Source organism: Amblyraja radiata, chromosome 7, assembly GCF_010909765.2.
Source record: "Amblyraja radiata isolate CabotCenter1 chromosome 7, sAmbRad1.1.pri, whole genome shotgun sequence".
Taxonomy (NCBI): domain Eukaryota; kingdom Metazoa; phylum Chordata; class Chondrichthyes; order Rajiformes; family Rajidae; genus Amblyraja; species Amblyraja radiata.
In genome coordinates this window covers 11,477,229-11,502,338 of record NC_045962.1, presented here as the reverse complement: position 1 = coordinate 11,502,338, position 25,110 = coordinate 11,477,229, and the positions used below count along the sequence as shown (strand labels likewise).

Below are 25,110 nucleotides of genomic sequence, written 5' to 3'. Positions count from 1 at the left end.
GATAGAGAGGGGAGAGGGGTTATGGAGGGACTGAGGGTAGGGGAAAGGAGTGGGAGGGAGAGGTGAATAGGGGAGGGGGATAAGGAGGGGAGAAGGGTTATGGAGGGAAGGAGTGACTGAGGGTAGGGGAAAGGAGTGGGAGGGAGAGGTGAGTGGGGGAGGGGAGGAGGAGAGGGGAAAGAAGAGGGAAGTCAAGAGGAGGGGGAGCAAGTACTGGGGATGAGGGGGAATAGAGGAGGATCAGGGGAGGAAGAGGGATGGCAAGGCGCAGTTGGGGTGGGTTGCTGTCACTCGCGTCACAACGGGGATCTCTGGCATCACAACGGGAAACCGTCAGCCAAGCATGCGCAGTTGGGGGCTATTGGTCAGTGGTGGAATATTGCCTTGGGGAACGGGTCCCACTTGGTCTAGTATATCTATCTATCTATTTTTACTATTAAAAGTCTGGACTTGTTTGTCTGTGATTCAGGAGCTACGCCAAAACGGTACACATCAGCGCAACATTTTTTGCAGAATCTTACTCAGCTCTTTCCCATGGTCGTTCGTATCAAGTTTGTTCACATTTGATGTTATATTTCACGTTATTGATAATTCAAGGTTTAAAAAAGCCAACTTAAACAAGATTTTTACCGTTAAAATCCTTCCTGCCAGCTTCCAACAAACTTCGATACAAAGGTGCAATACAGGAACACTGTGCTTCCACCAACTTTTAATCTAAATGGGATATCAGTCCTCTACCTGACATTTGCAACAATGTTGTTGCCATCATACAACACTTACTTTAGCTCCTGGCAGGACAGGAAGGGGAGAGTGAATTGGTATTGCAATTGGGGAAGTGCAATCGGATTTATTTTTTTTAAAGTCCAGCGCTGGGGGAGGCAGGGGAGTGCTGGAACCTTACGTCCGGCAACGGGTTGAGTTGGGGGACCACGCCTCCCTTGGGAGCTACGGATTAGTAGTGCAATTTTGCATTGGGGAACGGGTTGTGTTGTGGGATCAGGCCTCCCGTGTGACAGGAATCCAACGGGTCCCAGTTATTCTAGTATACTATTAAAAATCTCGACTTGTTTGTGTGATCTCAGGAGCTACGCCAAAACGGTACACAGTAGCGCGGATATTTTTGGATCACCTTACTCACCTTTGTCCCATTTGCATTCCTATAACGTTTTGTTCAGATTGATCTTAAATTTCACAAGAAAGTTTACATTTTTAAACTTAAAAAGTCAAGATTTTAGAACAAACTAGACTAAGTGGGACCCGTTGGGTCCCATGTTCACACGGGAGAGGACTGGTCTCCCAACACAATCTTCCACCTCTCCACCAATTCCAATATTGGTGGCCAGTGGTGGGGGGGGGTCTTTCTGGAGTGCTAGTACGGGTATTGTGGGCTGCAGGGACTGGTCTCCAGAGGGCTAGTATGGACATTGTGGGCCAAATGGATTCTTGCGTAACAGCTCAGTCACTCAAGCCTGATGTGCTGGCAGCTCACTCACGGCTGGTGGGCGAGCAGTTGACTCACGGCTATACCTTGAAATTCCATTTCAAGCAGGGTGCAAGGCCACCAAATTCAAATGCAGTTTCCTACCATTTCAAGCAGGGTGCAAGGCCACCAAATTCAAGTGGAGTTTCTTACCACTTCAAGCAGGGTGCAAGGCCACCGAATTAAAGTGCAGTTTCATACCACTTCAAGCAAGGTGCAGGGCCACCAAACTCGAATGCAGTTTCCTACCATTTCAAGCAGGGTGCAGGGCCACCAAACTCGAGTGCAGTTTCATGCCACTTCAAGCAGGGTGCAAGGCCACTAAATGCTAGTGCTGTTTAATGCCATTTCAAACAGGGTGCAAGGCCACCAAATTCAAGTGCAGTTTCATACCACTTCAAGCAAGGTGCAGGGCCACCAAATTCAAGTGCAGTTTCCTACCACTTCAAGCAGGGTGCAGGGCCACCAAACTCAAGTGCAGTTTCATGCCACTTCAAACAGGGTGCAAGGCCACCAAATTCAAGTGCAGTTTCATACCATTTCATGCAGGGTGCAAGGCCACCACATTCAAATGCCGTTTCATACCATTTCAAGCAGGGTGAAACCACCATAAAAATGCACCAAACACCACTCGCAGTTCAGTAGACATTCAATGTGTTCAGTTGATTCACAGCTCAGAGTCGTGCCCTCTCCCTCCCCCTCTTGCAGACTGAGCCACACACACACTTCCGGGTTGGATAATCCCTCCCCCCTCCTACCAGAAGGGGCGTGGCCTTCATGGCGTGATTGACAGGAGAGAGATTCTCACATTTTTATTAAACATTAATAACACTTTTATTTTTCATTGATGGGAAGAATCCTCTGCACCTGATCACAGCAGTAAGTGGTAGCAGTTTATTTAAAATCAATATACAGTGCAAACAGGAAGTTGTGCAGTTACCACCACCAACAACCATTGCAGTGCAGCATTTCAAAGCAGTTACCACCACCAACAACCATTTGCAGTGCAGCATTTCAAAGCAACCACATTTTCATTTTCAAACCACATTAAGGGCACTCACAGTTGAGTAGACATGTGTTCAGTGTTAATCACAGCTCAGAGATGCGCGACCCTCTCGCTTCCTCCATCTTGCAGACTGAGTGAGGCACAAAACTTCCGGGTTTTATAGTCCCTCCCCCCAGCAGGGGCAGCAGAGAGAATGTCAACATTTTTTAAACATTAATAACTCTTTTATTTTTCATCGATGGGAAATATCCTCGTGTCCTGTGCAGCGGAGGGGGGCCGAGTAAGATGGCCAAAAATCACAGCCGTAAGTGGCAGCATTTTTTTTTAAATCATGAAACAGAAAAACAGTGGTCAAGATCTTACTTTTAGTAATATAGATTTCACTATATAGCTATATCTTTACCTATGATGTCACAATTGCTACATTGTTGCAATCTCAGCACACTCGGTCCAGCCAGGCTGACAGCACTAGAAATGTTATATCCCTTTTTTGTTTAATCCTGGCAGCATGGAGGGAGGGTTTGAAAGTCACAGTACACTGCATTTTGTATAAGGCGAACTGCGCAGTTGGGGGCTATGGGTGAGTGCTGGAATCTTGCATTGGGGGAAAGGGTTGCATTGGGGAAACGGATGAGTGGTGTGCAATATTGCTGTGGGGAACGGGTTGCGATGCGGGACCAGGCCTCCCGTGGGGGCTATAGGTGAGTGGTCCAATATTGCCTTGGGGTCTAGGCCTCCCGTGTGACAGGGACCCAACATGTCCCACTTGGTCTAGTATATTATATTACTAAAGCTCTAATTTTGTTTGTATGTGCGCGTGCATGGATATGATATCCCAAAACGGTACACGATAGCACTACAATTTATGGCCCACCTTACTCACCATTGTCCTGGGATGTAAAATTTTGATGTTATATTTTACAAGTTATTGACATTTTAAACTTTACAAAAACCATTTTTCAAACCACTTTTCCACTTGCCCTGCCCGTCAGCCATGTTACAATGACGTCACAATAGGATCCCGAATCTCATTTACATTTTTAAAAATTGCAATTTAAAAAAAAACAAAAAAACTTTAAAATCAAATTCTTGTTTTCATTCACAATATCTCATTTACATTTTTTTTTTAAATCAGAGATTTTCAAAAAAACTCAGTTTTAATCAAATTCCGTTTTCATTAACAGCTAACATTGTGTTTCGGTTATTTTAAAGAAAATCACGATTTTCATTGTGTGGAGTGGGATAGGGGGGAGGTGAGATGGGGAGCAGGGGATAGAGAGGAGGGGGGTAGGGAGGGAGAGGGAGGGGAAAGTGGGGGAGGTGAGGAGGGAGTCGGGGAGGAGGAGAGTACAGAGGGAGAGGGGTGAGGTAGGGAGTGGGGATAGAGGGAGAGGAAAGCAGCGGAGGAGGTGAGGAGGGAGATGGGGAGTGGGATAGGGGGGAGGTGAGTGGGGGAGCAGGGGGATAGAGGGAGAGGAGGGGGGTAGGGAGGGGAGAGGGGTTATGGAGGGATGGAGTGACTGAGAGTAGGGGAAAGGGGAAGGAGGGAGAGGTGAGGGAGGGAGTGGGGAGGGGAGGAGGAAAGGGGAAAGAGGGAGAGTGAAGAGGTGCGGGAGGAAGTGCTGGTGGATGAGGGGGATGAGGGGGAATGGAGGATAGGGGCGGCAAGGAAGAGGGATGGCAAGGCGCAGTTGGGGAGGGTTGCCGTGACTCGCGTCGCAACGGAGATCTCTGGCGTCACAACAGGAACCCCTCAGCCACACCTGCGCAGTTGGGGGCAATGGGTCAGTGGTGGAATATTGCCTTAGGGGACAGGCCCAACGAGTCTGCACCTGGTCTAGTCTTAATTAAATTTATGGCTTCTAGTCACATGCTGAATGAACAGGGATCCAATGAGCAACACCAGCAAAATATACAACACTAATTTGATGAGTATTTGGTTCAATTTACATTGTTTTTATGTTGTTTTATAACTAATTTATGTTGTATTTGGTTCAATTTATTTATCTGTGAAATGCGGCATAGAACACCAGCTGCAGTTGTACAGGGTCTCGGTGAGACCACACCTGGAGTATTGCGTACAGTTTTGGTCTCCTAATCTGAGGAAAGACATTCTTGCCATAGAGGGAGTACAGAGAAGGTTCACCAGACTGATTCCTGGGATGTCAGGACTTGCATATGAAGAAAGACTGGATAGACTCGGCTTGTACTCGCTAGAATTTAAAAGATTGAGGGGAGATCTTATAGAAACTTACAAAATTCTTAAGGGGTTGGACAGGCTAGATGCAGGAAGATTGTTCCCGATGTTGGGGAAGTCCAGAACAAGGGGTCACAGTTTAAGGATAAGGGGGAAATCTTTTAGGACCGAGATGAGGAAAACATTTTTCACACAGAGAGTGGTGAATCTGTGGAATTCTCTGCCACAGATGGTAGTTGAGGCCAGTTCATTGGCTATATTTAAGCGGGAGTTAGATGTGGCCCTTGTGGCTAAAGGGATCAGGGGGTATGGAGAGAATGCAGGTACAGGATACTGAGTTGGATGATCAGCCATGATCATATTGAATGGCGGTGCAGGCTCGAAGGGCCGAATGGCCTTCTCCTGCACCTATTTTCTATGTTTCTGTGCAGTCTGGAGACATTTTGAGATTAGGAAAAATGCTGATTAGGAAACTGAGAGTGAACATGGTAGTGTCCTCCACAAGCAGAGCTTCACTTAAGGTCACAGACCTCAGCGAGGAGAAAATGGCAGTTTGAATATTGTCTCTTTAAATCATACTTTCAAGGGAAACTGGGTATATAGTACATCATTGTTCTGTGAATAAATAAATAATTTTGTTTTTCGGACCAATGTATTTGAATTTTACATGCTGGAATATTGTTGATGTGATTTGTAGTATTATGCTGGGATAAAAAGGTGGTTGGGAAAACAGAAATCCCGGCAAAAAGTCGTAAGTAGAATTGCCCGATATATGGTAAAATACCCAGTGCGTAGGTTAAGCAAATTTCCAGCTGCCTCCCTCCCCATTCTTGATCTCCCTCTCCATCACAGGAGATAGACTATTGACTGTCTATTACAAACCCATTGATTCTCACAACTATCTAGATGACACTCATTCCCACCCTGCTTCCTGCAAAGACTCTTTCCCCTACTCCCAATTCTTCCATGTACGCCCTGCCCCCAGGATGAGGAGTTCCATACCAGGACATCCGAGATGTCCGCAACTCTCTGGTTAACTCATTCCTTCCCACCTAAACCACCCCCTCCCCGGTACCTTCTCTTGCAACCGCAGGAGATGCAACACCTGTCCCTATACCTCCTCCCTCGACTCTGTCCAGGGACCCCGACAGTTCTGACAGGTTAGGCAGAGGTTCACTTGCACCTCCTCCAACCTCATCTACTCTATCCATTGTTCAAGATGTGGACTCTTATACATTGGCGAGACCAAACATAGGTTGGGCAATCGTGTTGCTGAACTCCTTCGCTCAGTCCAGCTGGACCTACCTGATCTCCCGGTTGCTAAACACTTTAATTCCCCTTCCCACTCCCACTGACCTTCACTGTCAGAATGAGGCTAAACGCAAATTGGAAGAACAGCATCTCATATTTTGTTTGGGCAGCTTACAATCCAGGGGTATGATTATGATTTCTCTAACTTCAAGTACCCTGCCTTCCCTCTCTCAATCCCACCCCCACCCAAGTCACACCATCTTTCATTCTCACCCAATTACAGCTAAAAATGATACACAAAAAGGTGGAGTAACTCAGCGCGACAGGCAGCATCTCTAGATAGAAGGAATGGGTGATGTTTCGGGTCGACACCCTTCTTCAGACTCTGCAGTTCTTTCCTATACATTATTCTGCTGTTGGTTCCCCTATTTTCAATAATTTGCATGATTGGCATGTTAATTTTTCATTGAACTGAGCTACCATTTAAAGTTACAGAATGCAAATAAACCCAAATACGCTAACAATGTAAACATTTATACATTCAATTTCATTTTTCCAAATGGCTAATTAACAGATTAAAAAAAAAGGTTTTCTTTTTGAATTATTCCTATTTTTGGTTCTCTCCCAATATGTTCCTTATTTTTGTTGTATCATGCTTTGACTGGTCTATTCTAAACCAACTGACTCCCACAACTATCTAGACTACACTTCTTCCCACCCTCCTTCCTGCAAAGACTCTGAAGGATCTCAACCCGAAACTATTCCTATCCAGAGATGCTGTCTGTCCTGCTGAGTTACTCCAACATTTTGTGTCTGTCTTAGGTTTAAACCAGCATCTGCAGTTCCTTCCTACAACATTCTCACCGAGAGCTTTGCTATAAAGTTGTTGTTTGACAGAATCACTGACTTAATGACTATAGATTTTCTGACCTGGGTAAACTGCATTGGTGAGATATCAACTTGCAGCACCTTAGCACAAATAATGATATTTTGTTAAGAAATTAAAAAAAAAAAAATCAAGATAAAATCATACAGCTATTTTGCACAGTAAAGAGTTGCGAGGTTTGAGGTACAATAGTCATTTTGTGACACATGGGATTGCAGAATAAACAGTCAATTTGGAGCTCACCATCACCAATAACCCATTCCCTCCCCTAGAGATGCAATCTAGTGAAGTTTCCAGCTAGTGGAGAACCATGTGATATTACTGTAAAATATTCCAATACCGTTTAAACCTTACTGTAACAGATGGGTTCTAATGATTGAAGTATTTTTTTCCCGCTCCAATTTTGTGCCCTCTGCAACTCAATAAAAGTTGTTCTTTCGTTTGAAAGATTTTTGACCTGAAATGTTGACTAACAAATTACAGCATGTTATCTGCTGCGAACTGCAATAAGTTCACACCCATTTTGATACGCAACTATTTTTGGATTTGACACTGGAATATAATGTTCTGAGACATAGAGACAGGTGCCGAGAAATAGAATTGCACCCACTCTTTGTGTGTCCAAAGGTGGAGTAATGCTGACAAATACTGAGTCTTCCACAAAAAGCAGAAAAATTGGTCAAAATCTAGTTTGAATGAGCATGAGAATTAGGATGGTTTATTACTAGAAACAAGTGCTAAAATGATAACAGTGAGATATCCAGCAGGATCACATCCCAATTATGTACATCTCTCAAGATTTTGTTGTATGGCAATCAAAGGGTGCCAGCCACAACATGTGGCAAACATGGGGGAGACAGTGCAGTGACGGTCAATTCCCACAATCATGAATACACGCTGTTAAGCACAAAAAACAAATGTCTTGAATAAGGCCTTATAGATAAGGGGTAGGTGGAAACTAAAAGATTCAATTAGTCACCATAAGAAAAATTAAGGAATTTCTACACAATGCTGCAATGTTAACAGAGATCATGATCTCTCCAAAGTTTTGTTTAGTTTACAGCTTTGGCCCACGACGACCATCAATCACCTGTTCTCACAGTTTCTATGTTAACCCATTTTTTGCATCCATTCCATACTCAAAGGGCAATTTGCAGACCACTTGACCTACAAAACCACACGTCTTTGGGATGTGAAAGGAAACCAGAGCACCTGGGGGAAATGCACAGATAGAATGTGTAAACTCTAAACAGACAGCACTTGATGTCTGGATTGAACCAGGGTGTCTGGCACTGTGATGCAGTGGTTCTATCAGCTGTGCCACTGTGCCGCCCAAAGTATGTCAAAGTGTTCAAATTTCCAGAATGGAAAGCATCACTAAAAATGTTTCTTAGACAATGGTGTGAGCTCTTTAGGTGAGGTGTCACATCAATAAAATCATTTAATGTAGCAAATCTCTTAAATATTTGGAGCAGGGATTCATTCATTCATGTGCTATTATTCAGTGCAGTAATATGCAACAGGCAATAATGCATTCTCAGGTGCTACCCATTATACAGGTTGAACACTGATTATTTTCCAGCAACTGATGATCCGCTCACTCCTATAATCCAGACAAAATTACGAGAGCTCAGTTGAAATACCATGAGTGGCCATAGATGGCATTGTGAGTGGCGAACGCTCTTTCCAGACCTGTCCCTCCATTGAAAAGAATCCATTATGCTCGCAATCTTCTCTCCTAACTAGTTCACAGAAAAACACATTAAACCCTCGTTCTAACGACCCCTTTATAACAGATGTCGGATATAGCGGACGGACCTGCCATCCCCTGCTCCCACCATCTCCCCGGCCATTTAAAACCCCGGCCTCTGACCCCACTCATGACTCGCAAGGTATACCAGCATACCAAGGAGAAGAAAAAAAACTTGTCAACCATGGTTGAACCGCGTGGCCCACTCTCAGGTGAAGTCCAAGTACAAGTCAAATGATCCTAAGCTGTACAACAGATCTATTTACAATCTTGCAAAACCATCAGGGATGCCAAGAGGGAATTCCAGACCAAGCCAAGTTCAGAAACAACAAATGGATGCCCGTCGATTGTGTCATGGAATGATACAGTGTGGAAACAGGCCCTTCGGCCCAACTTGCCCACACCGGTCAACATGTCCCACCTGCCTGCGTTTGGTCCATATCCCTACAAACCTGTCCTATCCATTTACCTGTCTAACTGCTTCGTAAATGTTGGGATAGTCCCAGCCTCAACTACCTCCTCTGGCAGTTTGTTCCATACACCCAATACCCTTTTGTGTGAAAAGGCTTGCATTGTGGCAAGGCTTGCATGTTTTAACGGGCTACAGAGTGAAGTCGAGCAGTTTGACGTATCCCCCCTGCTTTGAACGAAACGTCATCCTTCCTGTCAGCTTCGGTTTTGGCTGAACAAATGGTCACTGTCGCACATTTAAGATTGGCCTTCCTAAGAGAGAATCCACGGAAAGTAACCGGCTAGCTTGCAGGAGTATAGACTAGCTTGCATGAGTATTCACAGGTAGCTTTAACCTCTCACTGCTCCATTCTGAGGTCCTCAACTGTTTCAAGAAGATCCTGATGCCAAAGAGAAGCATGGTAGTATGCCTTAATGACTACCATCCAGTGGCTCGGACATCAAGTGCTTCAAGAGACTAGTGATGGTGCACATGAACTCCAGCTTCCCAGACAGCCTTGATCCTCTGCAGTTTGCCTACTGTTGCAACAGGTCCGCAGAACACACCCATAACTCATATATGGAACACCTAGACAACAAGGACATTACTGAGGAGAATGTGTTTGGGAAGCTGAAAGGTCTGAATGAGGATACGTAACCTGGACCAGATGAGCTACATTCTGATTGCGGTAGCTGTTGAGATTGTGAAGGCGTTAGTAGTGATCTTTCAAGAATCACGAGTCAGGAATGGTTACTGAGGACTGGAAAATCACAAATGTAACTCCACTGTTTAAGAAGTGAGCGAGGCAAAAGAAAGGAAATTATAGGCCAGTTAGTCTGACTTGTGGTTGGTAAAATTTTAGGCCATTATTAAGGATGAGGTTTTGGGGTACTTGGAAGCACATGATAAAATAGACCAGTCAGTATGGTTTTGTTAAGGGGAGATCTTGCCTAACTAATCTGTTGGAATTTCTTTTGGCAGTAACATCCAGGATAGACAAAAGGAGAGTTGGTGGATACAAAGTGCTAGAGTAACTCAGCAGGTTAGGCAGCATCTCTGGAGAACATAGATAGGTGATAGGGGGGGGTAGAAGAAAGCTAGAAGAGGGTAAAGGCAGGACAAAGCATGGTAAGTTATAGGTGAACGCAGAAGAGAGGGCCTTTTGATAGGCAGATGGTTAGGGCAGAGATAACAACTGGTGTGAACTGGTGGAACCGCACCTCATATTCTGCTTGGGTAGATTACAACCCAACATTATGAACACAGAAGATACAAACACAAAATGCAGGAGTAACTCAGTGGGACAGGCAGCATCTCTGCAGAGAAAGAATGGATGACATTTTGTGTCAAGACCCTTCTTCAGACTGAGGACAATGAACACAGAATTCTTCAACCCTGTCTCACAACTTCTGCTGTTATCTCTGCAATCAGTCTGAAGAAGGGTCTCGACCTGAAACATCACCCATCCATGTTCCCCAGAGATGCTGCCTGACCTGCTGAGTTACTCCAGCACATTGTGTTCTTTTGTGCATTTACCAGCATTTGCAGTTCTTTTGTTTCTCCATTAGAGTCCGTGGATGTTGTTTACCTGGATTTTCAGAATGCCTTTGATAAGGTGCCACACATGAGGCTGCTAAACAAAATAGGAGCCCGTGGTATTAGAGGCAAGTTACTAGCATGGATAGTTACTAGCATGGATACTAGCATGGATAGTTACTAGCATGGATAGAAGATTGGCTGACAGATTGGAAGAAAGGCAAAGAATGCGAATGAAGGGGTCCTTTTCTGGTTGGTAGCCGATGACTAGCGGTGTTCTGAAGATGTTGAGGTTAGGTCCACTACTTTTCATGTTTTTTCTGGATGATAGAATTGATGGCTTTGTGACCAGGTTTTCAGATGATACGAATATAGGTGGAGGGGCAGGTAGTGTTGAGGAAGCAAAGAATTTGCAAATGGACTTGGACTGATTGGGAGAATGGGCAAAGTGGCAAATGGAATACAGCTTTGCAAAGTGTATGGTCATGCACTTTGTTAGAAGGAATAAAGACGTAGACTACTTTCTAATTAATGAGAAAATTCAGAAATCATAGGTGCAAAGGGATTTGGGAGTGCTGGTGCAGGATTTCCAAAAGGATAATATGCAATTTGAATGGGTGGTCAGGAAGGCACATGCAATGCTAACATTCATTTCAAGGGGACTAGAATTTAAGCATGTAATGCTGAGGGTTTATGAACTGCTGGTCGAGCCACATTTGGAATAGTGCGAGTAGTTTTGGGTCCCATGTTTTGAGGAAGGATGTGCTGCAGTAGGAGGGGGTCCAGAAGAGGTTTATGAAATTATCTCAGGAATGATTGAGTTAACGTTTGAGGAGTATTTGAAGGCTCTGGGGCTGTGCCCTCTGGGGTTTATAAGGAGGAGTGGGGATCTCATTGAAACCTATTGGATAATGAAAGGCCTAGACAGAATGGATGTAGAAAGGATGTTTCCAGTAATGGGAGACCAGAGGGCACAGCCTCAGAATAAAAGGACATATTTTCAGAATGGATAGGAGTAATATGGAATCTGTGGAATTCATTGCTACAGACAACTGAGGAGGCCAAGATACTAGAGCAGAGATTGATAGGTTTGTGATTAGTAAGGGCATCAAGGATTACTGGGAGAAGGCAGGAGAAACAGGCAAAATGATTTATTTGAATGACTGAATGGCGGAGTAGACTTGATCGGCCGAATGGTCTAATTCTGTCCCTATGTCTTATGGACATCTATTTATGGAGAATAGCCACCTTCAACTCCATAATCCCACTGAAATTCATGGACATAGGAGTCAGCACCTCACTCTGCCACTGGATCCTTGACTTTCTGACCCATTGACCTCAATTAGTGAGGATAGGTCAGTACTCATCCTCCACAATAATTCTCAACACCGGTGCCCCACAAAGATGCATATTTATTCCCCAACTATACGTGCTATACACTCGAGGATATGGGGTGATCTTATAGAAGTATACAAAATCGTGAGACGATTACATCAGGTAAACGGGCAGAATCTCTTGCCCAGATTAGGGGAATCGAGAACCAGAGAGCATAGGTTTAAGGTGAGTGGGGACTGATTTCATAGTAACCTGAGGGCGGCATGGTTGTGCCTGTCCCACTGAATTACTCCAGCATTTTGTGTCTATCTTAGAATTCCCTAGCAGTCAGCAATGTTTGGAGTACCTTCTGCAGGAGGACAGCATCTGTTCAAGATGGTGGTAATAGGGATGGGTAACAGATGCTGTCTCAGTGATGCTCATATTAAAAAAATCTAAAAATGTGATGCACTCCAATTGGAATTACCATTATGACACCCAAATTTAGCTTTAATAGCAGCTGTTGAAGCCTGAAGTTAACTTTCACCATCACTCATGTCTGTAAAATCAGTCAAAGTTGGCTTCCAGAACTGTTACATGATCGAGCAAAAGACTAATATATAATTTATACCACTGCAAATTTAGGAGTGATCCTTTCAAATACCATAGAAAGGAAATTGGGAGCGGTTAAACACTGGATCCTTGTACAAGTTCACAATATTAGCTGAATGATTGTTCTTCAAGTTGGCAGCACTGGCATCAAATCAGTGTTAGCATATATCTGACAAGTGGAAATGTCACATGTGCTACGATATTTCTCAAAATCCCGCAGGGTGCCCAAACAATGGGTGTAACAGAACCGAAATTCATAACCATAATATTTTAAGATAAGACACATAGGATTTTTTATTATCCATTAAAATTACGAAATAGAAATTCACTAGATTGTACGATCTTATCTGCATTTGACAGATATTCCTTCCAAAGCATCTTACCGGGAGCATGAATATATAAAATCTGATTTTTTTAAAACACATTAACATTTTCATTTATTGCTTGACTATGTAGACAGGGTACCATTTGTTAACATAATTTCCTACCTGATAATGGTATGCTGGCTGCTGGTAAATTGGCGGAGCTTGATGAGCCACCATTACAGGTGAGCTAGAAATAGAGCGAGGCTGTTGGAAAAGAACAGATTTTTAAAAGGTGGCACAAATAACATATGTTCTGCAGATTTCATATAATCTGAATCCCTCCAAAAGATGTGTTTACCTCCCCATATTGAGCAAATTACAGCAATCCAAATGTCTAATTGAAACATTGTTTCATATATTTTGTGTTTTTATGACTGTTGGCAGATCAATTTACCTCCTGGGATAAATAAAGTTCTATCGTATCATATATCGAAACACGCCCTTTCAAGTATTTTTGTGTCATCGGCAAAACTGAATATCTCGCATTTTGCTACCTTCTCCGGCTCTTTAATATAAACAATAAATAATTGAGGGCCACGAAGTAATCTTTGGAGCACTCCACGTGTTACATCCTCCCACCTTGAAAAAGACCTGTGTATTCTGAATCTTTACTGCATGATAAGCAATCTTCAACCTGTTAACATATTTTCCCCAATACGATAAGTTCTTATCTTGTACAGCAGCCATCTATCTATAAGACATTTTGTCAAATGCTTTCTAGAAATTGAAAAACACTGCATCTGCAGTTTTCCCTCCAATTACTTTGTTTAATTAATAGTTTAGTTTAGAGATACAGCGCGGAAACAGGCCCTTCGGCCCACTGAGTCCGCACCGACCAGCGATCCTCGCACATTATCGTACACTAGGGACAACTTTTGCATTTATACCAAGCCAATCAACCTACAAACCTGTACGTCTTTGGAGTGTGGGAGGAAACCGAAGATCTCGGAGAAAACCTACACAGGTCATGGGGAGAACGTACAAACTCTGTTCAGACAAACGGCCATAGTCAGGATCGAACCCGGGTCTCTCGCGCTGCAAGGCAGCAACTCTACTCCTGTTATATTGTGTGTTATATTCTCAAAGAGTTTTAGCAAATTTGTCAAATTATATTTAACATTCATAAAACCATATTTTCAAAATGACCTGCATAATAATTAGACACCACTACCTCACTGACAACAAATGTTAAACTCACAGACCTATAGTTACCCAATTTTTGTTTTTCTTCCTACCTTGAACAAGGGAGTCACATCTGTGATTTTCAAATCTGCTGGCATCTTCTTGCAACTGTGGCAAGTTTTGGAAAACTTCAACCAATAGTTGCATTATCTTGATATCTACTTCCCTTAAATCTCCTGGGTGCAAGCTATCAGTCCCGGTGACTTTGGTCCTATTAATTTTTCAATTCTCTGGGATACTTGGGAGTGTATTCTAACATAAAAACTAATGTAAAGTATTGATTTCATGCATCTGTTCATGTCCTTGTTTCCTGTTAATAATTCCCTAGTCTCACCCTCTCGTGGTCTCACATGAACTAACCTCCTCCTTTTTATAAGTCCATAGAAGTTCTTGCTGTTTGTTTTGATCTGACTTGATTTTCTGTTTTAATCGATCGCTCTCTTTTAAGATTTGAGTTTCTCACTAAAAATTACATCCATGTACTCACAGGCCAAGGTTGTGGAACAGAGGCAATTTCTGGGCTGTGGAAATAAGCCACTCCATTGTGGTATGTGTATGGGTATCCTGTTGAAGTGGTTAAGTACATTGTCCCAGCTGCTGGCATTAAGCTTGTTCCTATTCAACAGACGAAATGTATTCAGTTAAAAATATTGTGAACTTACTGAAAGAAAATATCAAACTTTATATATAGTCATCTGCTGAAAATTATGCAATGGCTAATATGTCAGCTGAAAGATATCAAAGAACATAGAATAATACAGCACAGGAACAAGCCTTTTGCTCCACAATGTCAATCCTGAACATAATCCTAAATTAAACAAATCTTCTATTCATTCATTCTCAGCATATTTATGTGCCTATCTAAAATGACACTATCATATCTGACTCCACTAATCCCCCCTGGCAGTGCATTTCAGGCACCCACCACACTCTGTAAAAAACTTGCCCCGCATATCTCCTGTCTTTTCTATCTGTGCCTCATGGTTTTATATACTTGTTAGGTCTCCCCTCAACTCCAGAGAAATTAAATCCAAGTTCATCCAATTTTACATTATTGCTAATACCTTCTTATACAGGCAGCATTCTGGTAAACCCTCTTCTGCATCCTCCACTTTCTTCCTGTAATCGAACAACCAAATTGCACAAGATACTCCTAACCAGTCTTATAAAGCTGCAACGTGACTTCCTCCAAATCAAATCAACCTTTATTGTCATCTTGCAAAGCAACAGTTGCACAGTGCAAAATGAGAAGACGTTTCCCAGGGAATACCGGAGCATCGCACATGAAACTTAAAACATTTCACACATAACAATAAAAAACAATCCAGTCCTGACTCTTATACTCAATGCTCCAACCGATGAAGGCAAACATACCATACACTTCCTTTATCATTATATCTATTGTATTGCCACTTTTAGAGAGTTATGGACTTGGACCCCCAAGATTCCTCTGTATATCAATGTTGTTAAAGCATCTTGCCAGTAACTGTGTACTTTCCCCTGTCTTTCGACCCTCACATTTGCTCGATTACTTAAATAATCATTAAAGATGGTAGCAGCATCAACATATTTCTGCAATCGTGGAGGTGGAAGAGAAACTTTTTTATTGAGGTACTTTGGTGTATTATGTAATGGCATTCAATTCACTTATTGAGATTCTTCTTAAGGCATTAAATCTATGACAATTATATTTTGATCTGAAAGAAGTTAGAGAAATAAAGCAAAAGTATATGAATCAATTTTTTTTTAAATGGACACATGAAGAACAGAAAGACAGCAGAGTACAGTCAAAACTTCAGGTACATAATATTGAATAAAATTGAACTCGACTCCTTTGGGTGCATTGTATTGTATCAGTATTTTCGATTTCAATTCAAGTCAATTCTGATATTATAAATAACTTCTGAGAAGACTTCATTTTAATGTTTTATATTTGGTACTTTGTTTTTCTGTGACTTTTAAATCTCTGAACTTTGATGACATCACATCATTCCAAAGAAACAGATTTTCCATGCTTATAAAATGGGCCAAAATGTGGACAGTCAAACATTAACAGCATTTGCTATTAAGTAATGAAAAAAACAATTTACAAAGTTAAATGAATACGCACCCATAAATTCAAGCATTTGTCATGTCCTGCCATGACACTTGGCAAAATGGGTAAATTTCACTACTCACTTAAAAACTCCCCATTGAACACAATGTGCTTACCATATTATTATTCTCTGAAGCTATTCAGGCAATGCGCTGATTTATGGTCTTCACGTTAAATTTATCTCAAAGTACAAAAGAGTGACAATGAAGCCGAGGAGCTTCATTCAAAGTACAGCATTGTTCCCAAACGTTTTATTAAAACGTCACCATGGAACACTTTGGTTTGATGCTATTTATTATTGCTGCCATTAAACACAATCAACTATATTTTCCCCCTGAATTAACAGCTATCCATCGCATACATACGTGGTATCCCCACTTGCTGCTTTCTTATTGCTGGACCAATATTCAGTTTTTTATCCTTATAATTCAACTTTTCTGCCTGAAAAGATAAATGCACAAAATGTAACTTTGTGTTAAATTTAAGAAATAGCAACAACAGAATTAAAAATCATAATTTAAATCAAATTTGAGAATTAAAATTTACATTCATCCAGCAAAAAAGCTTGAGCATAACTTAAGACTCAAAGTGGTGCTCTTCAAATTTTGTTAAGGTACTATATTCATTCTAAATTACACAGACTTTTTACAGTCCTAAGAATCTGGAGGGGAAAACAGTAACTGGGGATTATTCAATTTGAACAAAGTAAATTTGAAAGTCATGGCAGTCTAACTTTCAATATTTCTTGAATCGTATGAAGATGGCACTATTAAGTCTCTGAAGGCAATGATCAGGAACTTGCATAAAATCAATGTCATCTCCAAACACGAATTTGGGATCAGGATAATCAGTATCAAAACATTCTGAAGAAGAATGGAAAAGATAAGAATGCCTAATGAGCTCAGGTTGATTTAAGCTTCAGGTACATCATTTCCAAGAGTAATACATGAAACTTTGCTCACCCCTTTGTTATGTCATGAAAAAAACCTGACTTTCCTGAAATAAACAATGTTAAGTGCAGATAGACACCAAAAGCTGGAGTAACTCAGCAGGCCAGACAAAATCTCTCGAGAAAAGGAATAGGTGGCGTTTCAGGTCGAGACCCTTCTTCAGACTGAGTCTGAATGTTAAGTGCAGATCTAGTTCAGAAGTATAATTTAGTTCAGAAAGTAGAAACACCAGCCTACAACTTTTTTATGATCACTGTGAATTTTATTTCAATACGGACAAAAGAAAAAAGTCTTAACATCTACACGCACCTAGAATGTAACTTAACAATGAAGCATAATAGGATACTTGAATTAGTTAAGACATCTATCAGTCCAGTCTATGGTAGATGAGTCAGCAGCTCAGTTCTAACAGGGTCCAAGTTATCAGTCAGCAAATAAATGGCAGTGTACAATGAAGAAGTAGGACCACAGTAAGGATGAGGAACAATAGGTGGATAGGCGAAAAGTAATGGGATAAAAACAGCTGAGATGCGTTGTGAATAGTACTTGGCAAGCCCTATAATAATAATAATAATAATAATAAATTTTATTTATGGGCGCCTTTCAAGAGTCTCAAGGACACCTTACAAAAATTTTGCAGGTAGAGGAAAAACATGTAAGGGGAATGAAATAAATAGTAGAGACATGACTAGTACACAAAGTAAAGACAGAATTCAATACAAAACACAATAATAAGGTAATTAATGCACAGATGAAAAGGGAGGGGGACGTGGGGCTAAGGATAGGCAGAGGTGAAGAGATGGGTCTTGAAGCGGGACTGGAAGATGGTGAGGGACACGGAATTGCGGATCAGTTGGGGGAGGGAGTTCCAGAGCCTGAGAGCTGCCCTGGAGAAGGCTCTGTCCCCTAAACTGCAGAGGTTGGACTTGTGGATGGAGAGGAGACCGGCTGATGTGGATCTGAGGGACCGTGAGGGTTGGTAGGGGGAGAGGAGGTCAGTGAGATATGGGGGGGCCAGATGGTGGAGGGCTTTGTAGGTGAGGATCAGGATTTTGTAGGTGATCCGGTGGGAGATGGGAAGCCAGTGAAGTTGTTTGAGGACTGGAGTGATGTGATGCCAGGATTTGGTGTGGATGATGAGTTGGGCGGCTGCGTTCTGGACCAGTTGGAGTCGGTTGATGTAGGTGGAGCTGATGCCAAGGAGAAGTGAGTTGCAATAGTCCAGTCGGGAGGAGATGAAGGCATGGATGAGTCTTTCAGCAGCGGGAGGTGTGAGAGAGGGTCTGAGTTTGGCGATGTTGCGGAGATGAAAGAAGGAGGTTTTAATGACATGGCGGATGTGAGGCTCAAGGGAGAGGGTGGAATCAAAGATCATGCCAAGGTTGCGGGTCTGGGGAGATGGGGAGACAGTGGTGCCGTCGATGGTGAGAGTGGGGTTATTGATTTTGCTGAGTGTGGCTTTGGAGCCTATGAGGTGGAATTCTGTCTTATCGCTGTTGAGTTTGAGGAAATTATGTTGCATCCAGGTTTTTATAGCTGACAAACAGGAGTTGATATGGGAGAGGGGGGGGTTGTGGGGGGATTTGGTGCCAAGGTAGATCTGGGTGTCATTAGCGTAACAGTGGAAGTCCAGGTTGAAGTGGCGGAGTATCTGACCAAGGGGGAGGATGTACATGATGAAGAGGAGGGGGCAGAGTACGGAGCCTTGGGGAACGCCTTGAGTGACTGTGGCTGTAGCAGAGGTGTGGTTGTGGAGAGAGATGAAGTGGGATCTGTTGGAAATGTAGGAACGGAGCCAACTGAGTGCAGAGCCTTCAATGCCGAGGTCTTTGAGTCTGGTGAGCAGGATGTTATGGTTCACTCTATCGAAGGCTGCGCTCAGGTCGAGGAGGATGAGGATGTTGAGGGAACCAGTGTCAGCAGAGGTGAGGAGGTCGTTGAGGACTTTGAGGAGAGCAGTTTCTGTGCTATGGAGGGGGCGAAAGCCAGATTGGAGGGGTTCAAGTAGGTTATACGCAAGGAGGTGGGAATGAAGTTGCGACGCAACGATACGCTCCAGGGTTTTTGAAAGAAAGGGGAGGTTTGAGATTGGGCGGTAGTTAATGAGAGAGGAGGGATCAAGACCAGGTTTCTTTAAGATTGGTGTAACAGCAGCAGTTTTGAAAGCGGAGGGAACAATGAGGAGTTGAAGAGATTAGTGAGGTAGGGGCAGAGAACGGGGAGGCAGGACTTCAACAGGGGAGTGGGGAGAGGGTCGAGGGAGCAGGTAGTGGGTTTGGAAGAGCAGATGAGTTTGGAGATTTCAATAGGGGTGACCAGGTCAAACTGGGAGAGGAAGCAGTGTGGAGGAGGGGTAAGGAGGTCAGTGGAGATGTTGAAAGGAGGGGCCTTGGTAGGTGGTGGTTAGGATTGTGAATAAATGGTTGGGCTGGGTAGTATGGTATGGTCACATTAAATGTGAAAATGATGGTATTTGTACCTTTGAGATATCAATATAACAACGGTAACCTTCTGATTCTGACATGTTTACAGGATAACATGAAGGGCCAAACAATTAATATTTGATCAATTGTCAATCCCTGCATTTGTTTCTAACTATAGAAAGACAAAGAAGACAAAAAAAAAAAAAAAAACACACAAAAAAAGGAAAAAAAAGACAAGATGTGGCAGGTAATAGATGCAGGCAAGGGGGATTTTTGACAGGCAGATAGATAATTTAACATTTCCATATTTATTCACACTCCAAACAATCGAGTTGGGGCAAATTCCATTGACAGAAAACCTATCATCTAAGTATTGAATTATAAATATTACCCATGTGATTTGTTCCCTTATCCATAGCACTTTTTTTACCCCAGGCCAAGCAATTGATTGATAATTAATGGTCATATAAATGAATTAGATTGTCTGAACCAAATGTGTAATGTAGATGACACAAAATGCTGGAGTAACGCAGCGGGACAGGCAGCATCTCTGGAGAGAAGGAATAGGTGATGTTTTGGGTCAAGACTCTTCTTCAGACTTAAGAGTCAGGGGAGAGGGAGTCTAGAGATATGGAACGGTAAGGTGTGAAAACTTGCGTTTTGCGTTGGGCCTTACTCTGACAGTGGAGGAAGCCCAAGACAGAAAGGTCAGTATGGGAATGGGAGGGGGAGCTAAAGTGTTTGGCAACCGGGAGATCAGGTAGGCCCAGGCAGACTGAGCGGAGGTGTTGGCGTCTGTGCTTCATCTCACCGATATATAGGAGTCCGCACCCGGAACAACGGATACAGTAGATGCGGTGGGAGGAGGTGACTCACCGGAAAGGACTGTCGGGTTCTTTGGACGCAGTCGAGGAGGTGGTATAGGGACAGGTGTTGCATCTCCTGCAGTTGCAGGGGAACGCACCTGCGGATGGGGTGGTTTGGGTGGGAAGTGATGTGTTAACCAGGGAGTTGCAGAGGGAACTGCATTTTATACAGATCTAGTTTTGCTAAACTATCAATCATTGTCCAAAAATCAGCTCCCCGTCAGTAATGAACAGTTTATAGTCACAATAACATACTGAATTCTGGTTCTGAAATTTTCAACGTGAGTGCAAAGGACAAAGTGTTTACAAGTGTTTTCTCTTCCTTTTTTCTGACATTCATTTTTAGACTCTCAAGTGTTGCTGGCAAAGGATACATTTATTTAACATTCCTAAATGCTTTTGTGAAGGTATCGGCATCTCCTTCTTGAACTGCTGTAATATTTTGGTGAAGATGCTTCCAATATTGTTTTGGAGAATGTTCCAGAAGTTAAACCCAATGGTGATGGCTTATGACATACATTCACACAAGAATGGTGTGCATGTGGATGGTGGTGTTCCCATGCGCCTGCCACCCGTCCTTCTTTATGGGATAGTATGCAGGCTTGGGTGGTGCATAAAGAATACATAGAACAGTGCAACACAAAAACAGGTCCTTTGGCCCACAATGTCTGTGCTGAACATGATGTCAAGTTAAACTAATCTCCTCTGCCTGCATCTGATCCACATCCCTCCATTCTCTGCATATTCATGTAGCCTGGGTGAGTAACTGCAGATGATACACATTGCAACACGATGTGCTGGTGGAGGGAATTTACGTTTAAGATGGTTGGTGTGGTGTTATTAAATGAGCTGTTTTTTCCCCAGATAGTGTAACGCTTCCTAAGTGTTTTCAACACTGTACTCATGCACACAACTGGAGAATATTCCATTGCACTCTTTATTTTCAAATGATGGGAAGACCTTGGATTATTTGGAGGCGGGGCACTTCCCACAGGATGCTCAGCATCTGACTTGCTCTTATACCCATGATATTAACGTGGCTGGTCTAGTTGGATTGCAAGTTGATGGTTACCCCCAAGATAGTGGGGACTTTGCCGATATATTCATTACATTTCAAGAGCTGGTAACAAAGGACTTGCCACACAACTAGAGAATACAAACCCAAGGAAAATAAATGCCTGATCTGTAAGCAGGTGGTGGGCCAATGAAAACCTAGCTGGTGCTGGTAAATTCAGCAGGGCACGAGGTCCCTGCTGTCTATCAGTATGAAAGAGGCCTACAGAAAATACTTTGATTTCTGCATATTTTGCCTGTGCCACGAGAGTCTGCGTGACATTTTGAAGTCTCCCAAGCAGTGTGCCGAAAAAAAATCTTCAAAGAGGCATCCAAAAGTGTGTTGAATGCCATAGGATACTTGATGTACATCCATGCTCTAATGTTGTCTGTACAATCCTCCTTTATTCTGAGCCCGAGCCCACATGGGCAATAGTGAAGTTTAGATCAAGTAGTGGGAAAGGGACAAAATAGGGGGAAGGGGGGGGATTTTACTTTCTTTCAAGTAAGAAACATTAGTTGATTTGGGCATTTGCCTTAACATTGCAATTTGGTTTGAATTCCATGAAATCGAAGTTCTTTGTCAATGTATCAGCTAATTTTTGCAAACCCAAGGGGAAGCCTCAGACATCACGATTGGATAAAAATTTGCCTCTAACATCAGTGAATACAGATTTTATTGTATTCTGCAATAAAATGCCAAGCTGGGCATTAACAACAAATGCAAGTAGAGAAATTCTTACAAGGTCAGGAAAGAACATGGACAGTTTAAAAGGGAAAAAGTGGGCGGCATGGTGGCGCAGCGGTAGAGTTGCTGCCTTACAGTGCTTGCAGCACCGGAGACCCGGGATCAATCGCAACTGCAGGTGCTGTCTGTATGGAGTTTGTACGTTCTTCCCATGACCCCGTGGGTTTTCTCCGAGATCTTCGGTTTCCTCCCACACCCTCAAGACGTACAGGTTTGTAGGTTAATTGGCTTAGTACAAGTGCAAATTGTCCCTAGTGTGTGTAGGATCGTGTTAATGTGCGGGGATCGTTGGTCGGTGCGGACTCGGTGGGCCGAGGGGCCTGTTTTCGTGCTGTATCTCTAACCTAAACTAATTAACTAATCACCCACATTACCTCCCACTGGATCATGCACATCCTCCCTCTCTCCCCACTGACCATCAGATCCCAATTACTGGCCTTATTTCATCAAGGATCACCTTTTAATAGTCTCTAGCTTTAAAGCATCACAACCTTGCAGAGCTTAATTCTACCCCCTTCCCAGGATGCATGTAAGGGTGTCCCGATAGACCCATTGTTTCAGCCCTCTATTGCCCCCAGAACTTATTTTGCTCCAACCTTGATTCTATTCTTTCTCCCCTCTGTCCAGTCCATTTTCATTTGCATTTGCAACACCTTTCATTAGCTTCACACCTCATAACAGGATGGTCTGAAGAACCTTCACTTCTTCCATGAAGAGAGCGCAATCACAATCTCTTTCTACCACCCCTCCTCTGCTTGGCTGAACTTATTCCTACATCAAACTACTTTTCCAATCCCATTTTTGTTCATACCAAAGGTATGGTGATGGGAGCCCCAATGGACTCAAGCCAGGCTTGTATATTGGTTGGATATATTGAACAATTTTTGTTTCAATAGAAAGCCAATAGACAATAAGTGCAGGAGTAATCCATTCGGCCCCTTGAGCCAGCACCGCCATTCAATGTGATCATGGCTAATCATCCACAATCAGTACCCCGTTCCTGCCTTCTCCCCATATCCCTTGATTCCGCAATCTTTAAGAGCTCTGTCTAGCTTTCTCTTGAAAGCATCCAGAGAACCAGCCTCCACTGCCCTCTGAGGCAGAGAATTCCACACTCACAACTCTTGTGTGAAAAAGTTTTTTCTCATCTCCGTTCTAAATGGCTTACCCCTTATTCTTAAACTGTGGACCCTGGTTCTGGACTCCCCCAACATCGGGAACATGTTTCCTGCCTATAGCGTGTCCAAACCCTTAATAATCTTATGTTTCAATAAGATATCCTCTCATCCTTCTAAATCCCAGAGTATACAAGCCCAGCCGCTCCATTCTATGAACATATGACAGTCCCGCCATCCCGGGAATTAACCTGATGAACCTACGCTGCACTCCCTCAATAGCAAGAACGTCCTTCCTCAAATTGAGACACCAAAACTGCACACAATACTCCAGGTGTGGTCTCACTAGGGCCCTGTACAACTGCAGAAGGGCCTCTTTGCTCCTACACTCAACTCCTCTTGTTATGAAGGCCAACACGCCATTCGGTTTCTTCAGCCTGCCGTACCTGCATGCTTACTTTCATTGACTGATGAACAAGGACCCCCAGATCCCATTGTACTTCCCCTTTTCCCAACGTGACTCCATTTAGATAATATTATGCCTTCCTGTTTCTGCCACCAGTGAGTAGCCTCACATTTATCCACATTAAATTGCATCTGCCATGCATCTGCCCACACACCCAACCTGTCCAAGTCACCCTGCATCCTCATAGCATCCTCTTCAGTTCATAATGCCACCCAGCTTTATGTCATCTGCAAATTTGCCAATGTTAACCATATAACAATTACAGCACGGAAACAGCCCATCTCGGCCCTACAAGTCCGTGCCAAACACTTATTCTCCCCTAGTCCCATCTACCTGCACTCAGACCATAACCCTCCATTCCTTTCCCATCCATATACCTATCCAATTTATTTTTAAATGATAAAATCGAACCTGCCTCCACCACTTCCACTGGAAGCTCATTCCACACAGCTACCACTCTCTGAGTAAAGAAGTTCCCCCTCATGTTACCCCTAAACTTATGTCCCTTAATTCTGAAGTCATGTTCTCTTGTTTGAATCTTCCCTACTCTCACTGGGAAAAGCTTATCCACGTCAACTCTGTCTATCCCTTTCATCATTTTAAAGACCTCTATCAAGTCCCCCCTTAACCTTCTGCGCTCCAAAGAATAAAGACCTAACTTATTCAACCTTTCTCTGTAACTTAGTTGCTGAAACCCAGGCAACATTCTAGTAAATCTCCTCTGTACTCTATTTTGTTGACATCCTTCCTATAATTGGGCGACCAAAATTGTACACCATACTCCAGAATTGGTCTCACCAATGCCCTGTACAATTTTAACATTACATCCCAACTTCTATACTCAATGCTCTGATTTATAAAGGCTAGCACACCAAAAGCTTTATTTACCACCCTATCTACATGAGATTCCACCTTCAGGGAACTATGCACAGTTATTCCTAGATCCCTCTGTTCAACTGCATTCCTCAATTCGCTACCATTTACCATGTACGTCCTAATTTGATTTGTCCTGCCAAGATGTAGAACCTCACACTTATCAGCATTAAACTCCATCTGCCATCTTTCAGCCCATTCTTCCAAATGGCCTAAATCTCTCTGTAGACTTTGGAAATCTACTTCATTATCCACAACACCACCTATCTTAGTATCATCTGCATACTTACTAATCCAATTTACCACACCATCATCCAGATCATTGATGTACATGCCAAACAACAGTGGACCCAACACAGATCCCTGAGGCACCCCACTAGTCACCGACCTCCAACCTGACAGACAGCCATCCACCATTACTCTCTGGCATCTCCCATTCAGCCACTGTTGAATCCATCTTGCTACTCCTGCATTAATACCCAACAATTGAA

General features: G+C 43.0%; 1 protein-coding gene across 2 annotated transcripts in view; it reads right to left on the bottom strand.

The window, feature by feature from the left end:
- boll (boule homolog, RNA binding protein) overlaps nt 1-25,110 on the bottom strand; it is a 90,272-nt gene that overhangs the window by 28,030 nt on the left and 37,132 nt on the right. For both annotated transcript variants that reach the window (XM_033023698.1, XM_033023697.1), the window contains exons 5-7: nt 16,491-16,566; nt 14,518-14,645; nt 12,972-13,052 (exon numbers count right to left, since the gene is read on the bottom strand). In XM_033023698.1, coding sequence (XP_032879589.1) covers nt 12,972-13,052; nt 14,518-14,645; nt 16,491-16,566 — 285 coding nt within the window. The remainder of the gene's footprint in view (nt 1-12,971; nt 13,053-14,517; nt 14,646-16,490; nt 16,567-25,110) is intronic.